General features: G+C 53.4%; 1 protein-coding gene across 1 annotated transcript; it reads right to left on the reverse strand.

The window, feature by feature from the left end:
• Positions 1 to 4,313: 4,313 nt before the first annotated feature.
• dr1 (down-regulator of transcription 1) lies at positions 4,314 to 8,509 on the reverse strand. Its single transcript, XM_061684661.1, has 3 exons — positions 7,783 to 8,509; positions 6,754 to 6,917; positions 4,314 to 4,760 (listed from the first exon to the last, which is right to left on the reverse strand). Exons 1-3 carry the CDS (start codon positions 8,000 to 8,002, stop codon positions 4,617 to 4,619), a joined length of 528 nt encoding a protein of 175 aa, XP_061540645.1. The 5' UTR covers positions 8,003 to 8,509; the 3' UTR covers positions 4,314 to 4,616.
• Positions 8,510 to 11,429: the final 2,920 nt, after the last annotated feature.

The following is an 11,429-nucleotide window of genomic DNA, read 5'->3' on the forward strand; positions in this document are numbered from 1 at the left end:
ACAACAAACTTGTTGTGACACGTTCAAAAATGTGAGCGGATGAAGATGGCCAACATGCTAAGTGTGCTAACAAGACGCTTGCGTGTGTCATCCAAGACAGTCGGTACGTTGCTGCATAAGAAAACATTCCAGATGCGGCTATGTTCTCCATTAGGAATGTTTGATCCAATCGAAAAAAACCACACAAAAAAAACCACTAAGCCTGCCCAAACGCTCGCACACTGAGCCACCGCAATGAGACACAACTGAATTCTTCTTGTCGTGTGAACAAGAAGCGACATGTGGACTCAACAACATTTCCTAGTCACGCACGCACGCGACCATAGAGAGGTAGATCATTGGGGAGAGGAGCAAACGATTGATTGCCTACGACGTCAGCGCCTGGCAGTGTGCCAGCGCACGCGTCCGACGACGTCACCTCTCGGGCCGCCCCTCCGACCGTATTCGGTGAGCAACTGCGACGTCGAACCGAGCAAATATCCAACGAGACATTTAGCGAGGTGTCGCGAAACAAAGCGAGACGAGCGGTGACACGTGACGACTCGAGGCCCGCCGCGGGCGCGGCCGTTCTCAACGTCCAGCCGACCGCCGCGCATTCGCCCTTGGCCGTCGGCAGATTCACCGGTTTGCAGCTTTTTTGATTGGCAGAAACCCCCCTTACTCGCTGCCCGATCCCCTCCCTTTTTGAAGGAAGGTTTTTGTTTTTGTTTTTTGATTTGATTTTTCATGATGAGCGTGAATTAGCTGTGGATTTTCGCTATTCGCGCTCGGGCCCGGTCCCCGTCCCACCGCCAATAGCGGGGGCCCGCCGAATAGCGGGAATCCAGCGCAAACTGTAGGCCGGTCCCGAGCCCGACTAAATGCAGAGGCTTGCGTCCGGCTTAAAACTTTGCCAAACAAATATGAGCGTTCATCCAACGTATTCCGTAGCGACTCGGTCGTTTACCGGGTTAACGACGTCCGCCACCGCCGCCGGTGGAAATTCAGCTACTGCGGGTCGAAGTCGAAGACGAAGAAGAGGTGGAACGCGGGTTCAGGGGCAGAAGGAGAGGAGGAAAGCACCGAGCCTCGAACCGAACGTCGGGACGATGACGGGAAAAGCTCGGGAGTTGGCGGACACGACGACGAGGGGAAACGTGGACATATTGTGCGTCCGGGAGAGCGGGCGGGAAGGCGGCGCGGCTCGATGTTCGGGGCTTAGCGCTCGGTCAATTATTCGACCGCGGCGGAGACGGGAAGCGAAATGGAGTCGGGGTTATTTTAGAGGAACAGTTGGCTAAGAATGTCCCGGAGGTGAAAAGAGTATCAGAGCGAGCGATGAGGCTGAAACTTGAACTTGAGGGATTGGGATTTTTCATTTGCCTGTTGTGATGAGTTATTTGTAGTGATTTGATTCGCTGTTGTGTTCGGAAACTTGCCATTGTGTTTCGTCATTTGCTGTTGCGTTTGGTACCGTGTGTTGGAGTCGGACCGGTCCAGAAAGTGTCCAAGACTTCTACGAAGAGTCCATTTTGTGTGGGATCGCCAGGGATGTTGCTGCAGTTGCACAAAAGACACGCGTGCACACACACGCACACTTATGTAAGTTTGCACCACAATGTTACATAAGGTTGCCTTTAATTGCTTGAATATGCGAATTGAATGAATCCCACATGTAACTTTCTTGTTGTTGTTGTGAAACCGGGATCCAGTGGTTTTCCATCCATGCGTTTTCCGAGCCGCTTCTGCTCACTGGGCTCGCGGGCGTGCTGGTGCCGACCGCGGCTATCTTCGGGCGAGAGGCCGGCTACACCCGGAACCGGTCGCATTCCCACCCAATTCAATCAACCGAGCACGCGTGTTTTGTGGGCGCGGGAGGAGAAAAGCCACGCAGAACATGCAAAGTCCACACCGGCGTGCTCGGATTTGAACCCGCGGCTGTGCTAACCGGTCTCCACCGTGCGTCGCCGCTGATTTTTCACGCGCCTCTGGCAGTAGAGCGCAGGCAAAAGGCAAACGGCCAACAGTGACGCCCGGTGGACATTTGGGCTGACGACAGGCGCGACTTGGACGCTTTTGCTGAGAATGAAACAACATATCCATCCATCCATCCGCTTTCAACAGCGCGTATCCCGGTTAGGGTCGCGGGGCGCCCGAGCCTATCCCAGCTGACTTCGGGCGAAAGGCGGACTGCGTCCTCAACTGGTCGCCGGTCAGTCGCAGGGCACATCTAGACGCTGACAACCATTCGCAGTCACATTCACACCGTCACTGAGTGGCAACTGATCCCACGCTGCCCGCACCAAAGTCAGGCGAGTGTGCCGCGACACCATCAGTGAGCTCATATTCGATATTTGAGCATATTATTGCCGAACCCTACAACTTCATTTCTGGTCTCATTTTTCTACTTTCTTTGTATGCATCCGGTGAAATTGTCATGTCAATAGCACCTTGGGAAATATATTTCGTGAGCAAAATGGTGACGTGTTAAATACAACCCCAATTCCAATGAAGTTGGGACGTTGTGTTAAACATAAATCAAAACAGAATCCATCCATCCATCCATTTTCTGAGCCGCTTCTCCTCACGCGGGTCGCGGGCGTGCCGGAGCCTATCCCGGCTGTCATCGGGCAGGAGGAACCGGTTGCCAGCCAATCGCAGGGCACATACAAACAAACAACCAATCGCACTCACATTCGCACCTACGGGCAATTTAGAGTCTCCAATTTAGGAATGTTTTGGGGATGTGGCAGGAAAGCGGAGTGCCCGGGGAGAACACGCAAACTCCACACAGGCGGGGCCGGGGATCGAACCCGGGTCCTCAGAACTGGGAGGCTGACGCTCTAACCGGTCGGCCACCGTGGAGACATAAACAAAAACAGAATACGATGATTTGCAAATCCTGTTCAACCTCTATTTCATTGAATACACTACAAAGACGAGATATTTCATGTTCAAACTGATCAACTTGATTGTTTTGAGCAAATAATCATGAACTTGGAATTGGATGGCTGCAACACGTTCCAAAAAAGAGTGAGAAAGTGGAGGAATGCTCATCCGACACGCGTTTGGAACGTCCCGCGGGTGAACAGGCTCGTGATACTATATCATGTTATAATAAGCTATATAATTAATTACTATAATCCAAGTTGTTATGACCATTATAAAGAAGTGAAACAATGTCAATGAAACGCGCACAAGTAAAAGCAGCACGTGAAGAAAAAGAATACGAGTCGTCGTGGTAGTAACTGTACTCGTTACCTGTGGAGGATGCGCCAGAAGCAGCAGCAGCATTGAAAGTTCACACATGCGCCGCAGCAGGACCAAGTGCAGACGGCAAGCGCTCGTCCGATCGCAGGTCAGATTTGCCGGCGGACGTACGACGCCCGTACGTCCATTTTTCGTACCGCTTCTCCTCACGCGGGCGGCGGGCGTGCCGGCGCCTATCCCGGCCGAGAGGCGGGGCACGCCCTCGACCGGTCGCCCGCCAATCGCGGGGCACATACAAATAAATAACCGTTCGCACTCACGTTCACACCTGAACCTACCACGCGCGTCTTTAGGGTGCGGGAGGAAGCCGGAGTACCCGGAGAAATGCCGCGCAGGCACGGCCGGGGCCGATTTGAACCCGCAACCGGCGCTAACCGGTCGCCGCACCAGGAGAGAAAGCTTTTGCAAAATGTGCCTTCGTTCGTTTACGAGGAAAAGGCGCACATTTTTTATGTATATCTTTTTTGGCGTGAACTAAACCAAAAATTTGATTCCAAAAAACACTAACGAGAAGTCAAATGTTAACGGAACGCGTCGGATGAGGAAAAGGTCAACCGAGGCCGTTTTGGCGGCAGACCACGACGCGTTCCGACAAGTCAATCGACGACCGAGGACTTCCTGTCCAGCGAAATATTTGCAGATCGGACGTAACTTTGATTTGGCAAATGATCGTATTTTCACAGGAACGCGCCACAAACGCAACTGCTGCTGTTAAGGGACTTCCCTTCTAAGAAGAGATCGGATCCACACGACATCGTGCAGCGATACTTTGCACAGTTTGGGTATTTGCGTACTTTATTTTGGCTCATTTTTCTTCTTTGGGTCGAACAAACCCCGAAAACGCTGACCGGCGGCTAATCCCCACGTCATCAAGAATTCGGGGGGCTTCGTTCTTGTTTCCGATGCAATTAAAACAGGTGTCAATTATCGGTGAAATTTCCTTACTCGCGGTCCGGCCCGACGGCCTTTTGTGAAGACGCGTGAGCCACGAGGAGGAGAAGAAGAAAAAAAGGGAGGACGACGCAGCAGCGGTGGAGGTGTAAAGTGAAGAAGAAAGAAAAAAAAAAAAAAAAAAAAAGAATTTATTGCTTGAAGAAGTTTGCGGAATGAACAAGTGAACATAAACGACCCTTATCATCATCATCATGACACGCGAACAACATGCCGGCCGCCGGTCTGTCGGCCATCTTTGGTGACACGGATCAGTAATACTGCGACGTCTACGTTTTACTCAAGAAGAAGAAGAAAAAAAAAAAAAAAGTCTCCAAACAACCACAACGAAAGGGAATTTCCAGGAGACGGCGTGGAAAATCGGCGGTCAAAGTCTGTGGCGTTTCCCCCGCGCCGTCCGCCCACTTTTTCCGGGATCAGGCGTCATCGTCGTCGTCTTCGTCCTGGGAGGAGCCGGCCTGCCGGGCGGCGCTGGCCGCCGCCGCCATCTGCGCCGCCTGCGCCGCCTGCTGCATCTGCAGCCACTCCTGCTGCGCCAGCTCGGCCTGCTGCTGCCGCGCCTGCGCACACGCACGCACGCGTTACCGCGCGTCGTCTGCGAACGCGATCCGCGTCGGACGGAACGGCGCGCCGGAGACGTTCCGCCGGCTCGTATTAGTCGCGATGGTTCCGCGGCGGCGGACGGTCGATCTTCCGGAAGCCCGTGCAAACGTCAATTCTCATTTGCCGTCCAAATACAGATCTACGCTCACGCTAGCCAAACCGACTCGCGCTCGGTAAACTTTTAACGGTTACGAGTGACAATACTCGATGTTATTTGGAAAATATAATCACGTCGTTAACAAGAGAACGTTTTCTTTTTTTCAAAGTCGCGTTTGTCAACCAGTGGAAATGCAGCACAGTCAGACATGCGTGACCCAAAAAAAGAAATCAAGGAATAAACATTGTAAGGGGGGGCGGGGGGCGCTACCGCAGAGAATGTTTCTGATTTGAACATTTAATGAAGTCACCTGGAATACTCTGGAGAGTATTTTCTTCACTCAGAAAAACATTTATTTCCACCGCTCAAATCCGTGTTGCTGTCCAAATTTGGGATTCAAATGAAATTTGCCTCATTTCTTTGCTTTTTTTGTTCTGGCCTCCAACTTGAGCCAGGCCCACCTCCGCCTGCTTCAAGCTGTGCCACATCAGTAGCATCCTCCTCTTGAAGCGCTCTCATTCTGGAACAGAATTGACGACAAACATTGTCTGTTTCACTTCCCTTTTCACCACTGCCGACTTCAAATGCTCATCCCAAACGCATCCTCCAGGAAATTATTCAGTACAATATTTTGCTGTTTTTATTGGCCATTTCTGAATTTGAAGTCAGTTCATTCCGCGGCGTGACATCGCTCCGTCGCTTAATACATTTCACATTAACATCCGTAAACTAATGAGATGAATGTAGGCGCGTTTCCTCATTAATACAAGATGTACCAGCGGATCCGCTCCCGTCGCCGATGTTCCGTGCGCTCGGCGGTTCCGCCGGGACCGCGGCTCTTCGGCGGAAGGCGTACGAGCGAGGACGCGACTGCTCGGCGAGGTTACGCGCACGCCTGAAAATCTTCACGTGGCGGCGCCGTGACCGAGTGGGACAAAAACGCGATTTTTTGAGCATACATTTGTACGTTTTTGCGCGGTCGGCCCGCGGCCTCCCGTCGAGCATTTGGACGCCGACGTCTGCTTTTGGAACCACAATCGATGACTTTGAGAGCTGCGGGATGCTCATGCAGCCACTTGCGCGTGCACTTTTCTGCACAGCCAGTTCGAAATAATGCTGCATTTTTTAACAAAGGGATGGAATGATTTTATTGATCGATTTTTTAATCCTGCTCATCAAAAAAAAAAAAACGATCGACCGATAAATCAATGATTAAAATAATCCTTAGTTGCGCGTCTTTATTGTGTTTTCGATATGATCGAGACAAGCTTGAACGATCATCGATGCACTTCGATCCGCAGAGCTTGAAGAGCAACACGTCGATTGTGCAAGTCGCAGCATTCGCCGGCGAAAGCGGATTTCGGCATTTGCTGGCTAAATAATAATAAACTAACCAATAAGATGCAATGCTGAACTCAAGAAGTTTTGGAAGCGTGGCCGCCGCAGCACGGGAGACGTCGACCCAGACAAAAAAACGTTTTAACTGTCTTTACCGTTATTGATGAATGATAGGAAAATGAGCCTTATGTATATTAGGAACAAGAGTGTGCGTCGCAACCGCGAATGAAGTACCAGCGTGTAGGAAAACCAAAAAAACGCCGACGTTCAACTCGAGCCACGCGGCGAGTCAACGTGCCTCAGGCTGCGTTTTCTGTTGTCGTGATCTGCAAAGAAACGATTTTGCCATCGTAAGCCCTTGCTGGGTTGTTTTCTCGTTTAGTTTGAGCTGTCACAAAAGCAAAAACACACTCGCGTCAAAGCCACTGCTCCGCCGGCCACGTTTTCTCCGCTTTTTGGGACTGTGGCGCTCTCGTGTTCGCCCGGCCTTCGTGTGGGCTTTTTGGCGCGCTTACCTTGGCGAAGAGCTCCTGCTGCTGGCGGAGCAGCTCCTCCTCGGGTATGCCCAGGTTCTCCAGGCGCGAGCTGGCCTTCCTCCTCTTCAGGGCCACCGTCTTGCACTCCTGCAGCACGTCCTTCACCTCCGCGATGTACGAGGCGAAGCCCAGGCTCTCCAGAGCTGCGGGGGAACAACGCACCGTCATCGGCCGCGGTCGTACGAGCGCGAGTGCGGTGTCCTAAACGGCCGCGAGTCGCTCCTACAACCACCGAAGAAGAGAAAAGCCGCCGATGGCCGGTTTTCTTTCCTCCTGCAAATGTGTCCAATTTCTCACCCCCCCCAAAAAAAGGAACCTCAACAGGGTTGAACACGAACGCCCGTCCAAAGCTCATCAATAAATGTGTTGAAATCAACACATTCTTGTCTTTGAGCCCAAATGTTCAATGAATCAAGCACACATTTTCTTCAAGGCTTCAAGACATTGAAAGTACGCCCGCGTGTTACATCCCGACCAAGGCGAGGCGGCGACGGGCGCTTTCGGAAAAACGGCAACAAACTACACGGAGCAACGCGACCGAGCCGAAAAGGGCGCCGCGTTACTCGGCTTCGGGATCCGCGCAGCTTTTGGGTCGAAGATCTCGGCCTCCGGTCAACGAGGAGTGCGAGAAATGGCGAAACCTCGGAAGTCGGCCAAATCTAATTAGGCGCCCGACGCCGCCGAAGAGAGGCGCACGTCTAAAAAGCCGCCGACCTTCAACTCTAGTCGTTTTCGCATTTGTACATCTGTAAATAACGATTGCGCCACCAAACGCCGTTTCTCGGGCTTGATTGAGCCGTTGGCGGGAGGTGTCCAAAAAGGCACAAGCGATCCGAGTCCCCGTTCTGCTTGCCACGTTCTTTTGGCCCCAAATCTCCTTTTGTTGGCAAATTGCGCCCCGTGTCGTGCAGCTGGTGCAAACGGTGCCTACCGATCGGTTCTCGGCTCGTCGCAGAGCCCAACGATCGGTCGCTGTGGAAAAGCTCGTGGGGCGTTTTCCCCGCTCACCGTTGATGACGTGCTCGGGCGAGATGGTCTTCTTGTCCGACTTGTTGCAGATCTCGTTGGCCTCGGACGAGATGAGGTGGATGAACTCCGTGCAGCAGTTGACCACCAGCTCGCGCGCGTCGTTGGCCACGCGCACGTTGGGCAGCGTCTCCTTGATCATCTTGTTGATGGCGGCGCGAGGGATCGTCAGATCGTCGTCGGTGCCGGACGACGACGCCATCGCGCCTCGAGCAATAACGCGAGCGAAAGGGACAAATAAACGAGGACGGGGCCGGTGGATCGAATGCAAATGGACGCCGCTAGGCGAACACCGCGACGGGAAGCCAAACGTCTCCGCCCAACATCAGCGTCGAACCGAACCACCGAATGGCGAGCGAAGATCACGAAGGACACTCGACCGAGCGACAACCGGCTTAGTAGGCGTGCTCGCTCGGCCCAGTAGTTTAAGAGTCCGGCAGAGCAACAACAGCGCCGCCGCCGCCGCCGCCGCCTGAGAGCATGGCTAAAGCTAAGCTAAGATAAGCGAGGCTAAGCTAAGGCTAACGACGGACGAGCTCGCTCAAAAGGTCCTCCGGTGCCGCCGGGAAACGGATTCAAAAGCCGGACGAGTCAACCAATCCGTTCGACGCGTCCAACGAACGTCGCAATCTGCCGTTAACCACTTTGAAAATCGACGGAAAAGACAACATTTGCGCGGATATGACGTGTACAAGGACACCGGATGTCAGTGCAGCCGCGGAAGTCACTTGGATAGTTTAGCGCCACGCGGTGGTCATTTGGCGACGTGCATCTTTTGCGGCCGACTCGACGCACGTTTTTCAGTTCATTTTGGGGAGGGGACACATTTCTTCCATTTCCCCAACTGCTTCTCCTCACGCGGGTCTTCGGGCGGGAGGCGGGGTACACCCGGAACTGGTCGCCAGCCAATCGCAATCAACCAATTTCGAGTCTTCAGTCAACCTCGCACGAATGTTTTGGGGATGTTGGAGGAAACCCGGAGAACATGCAAACTCCACACAGGCCAGGCCGCATTTGAACCCGCAACCTCACAACTGCGAGGCAGACGCGCTAACCGGTCGGCCACAGTGTCTGTGTGTGTGTGTGTGTGTGTGTGTGTGTATATATATTTATTTTTTACATTTATTTATCATTGATGTAGTTAGATGTTTTATTCATATTTATTATTGTTATGATTGTATCTCCATCCATCCATCCATTTTCTGAGCCGCTTCTCCTCACTAGGGTCGCGGGCGTGCTGGAGCCCATCCCAGCTATCATCGGGCAGGAGGCGGGGTACACCGAGAACCGGTTGCCAGCCAATCGCAGGGCACATACAACACACAACATACAACAACCATTCGCACTCACATTCACATTCACATTCACACCTACGGGCAATTTAGAGTCTTCAATCAACCTACCACGCCTGCTTTTGGGATGTGGGAGGAAACCGGAGTTCCTGGAGAAAAGCCACGCAGGCACGGGGAGAACGTGCAAACTCCACACAGGCAGGGCCGGGGATCGAACCCCGGTCTTCAGAACTGTGAGGCAGACGCTCTAACCAGTCGTCCACCGTGCCGGCAATATTTCTAAATATAAAATGTATTATTTTTTTTCAATTATCCATCCATCCATTTTCTATAGCTTATCCGAGGTCGGGTCGCAGGGGCAGTAGCTTTAGACACCCAGACTTCGCTCTCCCCAGCCACTTCCTCCAGCTCTTCCGAGGGGATCCCGAGGCGTTCCCAGGCCAGCCGAAGGACGTGGTCTCTCCGGCGTGTCCCGGGTCGTCCGGGAGGCATCCGAAGGCCTCCGGGAGGCATCCGAATCAGATGCCCGAGCCACCTCATCTGGCTCCTCTCAATGCGGAGGAGCAGCGGCTCTACTCTCAACCCCTCCCGGATGACCGAGCTTCTCACCCTATCGCTAAGGGAGACCCCGGACCCCCTGCGGAGGAAACTCATTTCGGCCGCTCGTATCCGGGATCTCGTTCTTTCGGTCCCGACCCGCAGCTCGTGACCTGAGGTGAGGGTCGGAGCGTAGATCGACCGGTAAATCGAGAGTTTCGTTTTTCGGCTTAGCTCCTTCTTTTCCACAACCGACCGATACAAAGTCCGCATCGCTGCAGACACCGCACCGATCCGCCTGTCGATCTCCCGTTCCATTCTTCCTTCACAAATTCGTGAACAAGACCCCGAGATACTTGAACTCCTCCACTCGGGGCGGGATCTCATCCACGACCCGGAGAGGGCACGCCACCCTTTTCCGACCGAGGACCACGGTCTCCGATTCTCATCCCGGCCGCTTCACACTCGGCGGCGAACTGCTCCAGTGAGAGTTGGAGGTCACGGCTTGATGAAGCCAACAGAACCGCATCGTCTGCAAAAAGCAGAGATGCAATACCGAGGCCACCAAAGCGGACCCCCTCTACGCCTCGGCTGCGCCTAGAAATTCTGTCCATAAAAGTTATGAACGGAATCGGTGACAAAGGGCAGCCTTGGCGGAGTCCAACCCTCACCGGAAACGAGTCCGACTTACCGCCGGATATGCGGACCAAACTCTGACTCCGGTCGTACGGGGACCGAACAGCCCGTATCGGGGTTCGGCACCCCGTACTCCCGAAGCACCCCCCACAGGACTCCCCGAGGGACACGGTCGAACGCCTACTCCAAGTCCACAAAACACATGTAGACCGGTCGGCTGAACTCTCGCGCGCCCTCGAGGACCCTGCCGAGGGTGTAGAGCTAGTCCACGGTTCCACGGCCAGGAATCTGAGATTGGACTTCCCGACGGACCCTCCTCTCCAGACCTTACCAGGGAAGCTGAGCAGTGTGATCACCCTGTAGTTGGAACACACCCTAGGGGGACCACCACCCCAGTCTGCCAATCCAGAGGCACTGTCCCCGACGTCCACCCGACGTTGCAGAGGCGTGTCGACCGGGACAGCCCCACAACATCCAGAGCCTTGAGGAACTCCGGGCGAATCTCATCCACCCCCGGGGCCCTGCCACAGAGGAGCTTTGTAACCACCTCGGTGACCTCGACCCCAGAGATACGAGAGGCCGCCTCAGAGACCCCAGACTCTGCTCTCTCATGGGAAGGCGTGTCGGTGGACTGGAGGAGGTCTTCGAAGTATTCTCCCCACCGACTCACAACGTCCCGAGTCGAGGTCAGCGGCGCCCCGTCCCCTTTTCAATTATACATTACTAAATTGATATACAGTGTTTGTATTTAATTTATGATCTTTTATGTTGTTTAATGTATCCATTTAATTTAACATGTGATTATTTCTATTACAATATAATGTGTGTAAAGTGTTTGTTATATTTCATTACATTTCTTATTTGTATTAAATGTTACTTATTTTCCATGCATCCGTTGGCTTGTTCAGGGTCACGTCTTTGCCAGCTGACTACACCCTGGATTGGTCGCCAGGCAATCGTGTCATAATAATCGTAACGACTACATCGCGGCACGCTTGCCGACCGGTTAGCGCGTCTGCGGGTTGAAATCCCGCCTGGCCTGTGCGGAGTTTGCCTGTTCTCCGGGTACGCCGCTTCCCTCCCACATCCCCAAAACACGCACGCCAGGTTGATTGAAGACTGGAAATGGCCCACAAGTGCCAATGGTTGTTTGTTTCTATGTGC

This window comes from Phycodurus eques, chromosome 8, assembly GCF_024500275.1.
Source record: "Phycodurus eques isolate BA_2022a chromosome 8, UOR_Pequ_1.1, whole genome shotgun sequence".
Taxonomy (NCBI): Eukaryota; Metazoa; Chordata; class Actinopteri; order Syngnathiformes; family Syngnathidae; genus Phycodurus; species Phycodurus eques.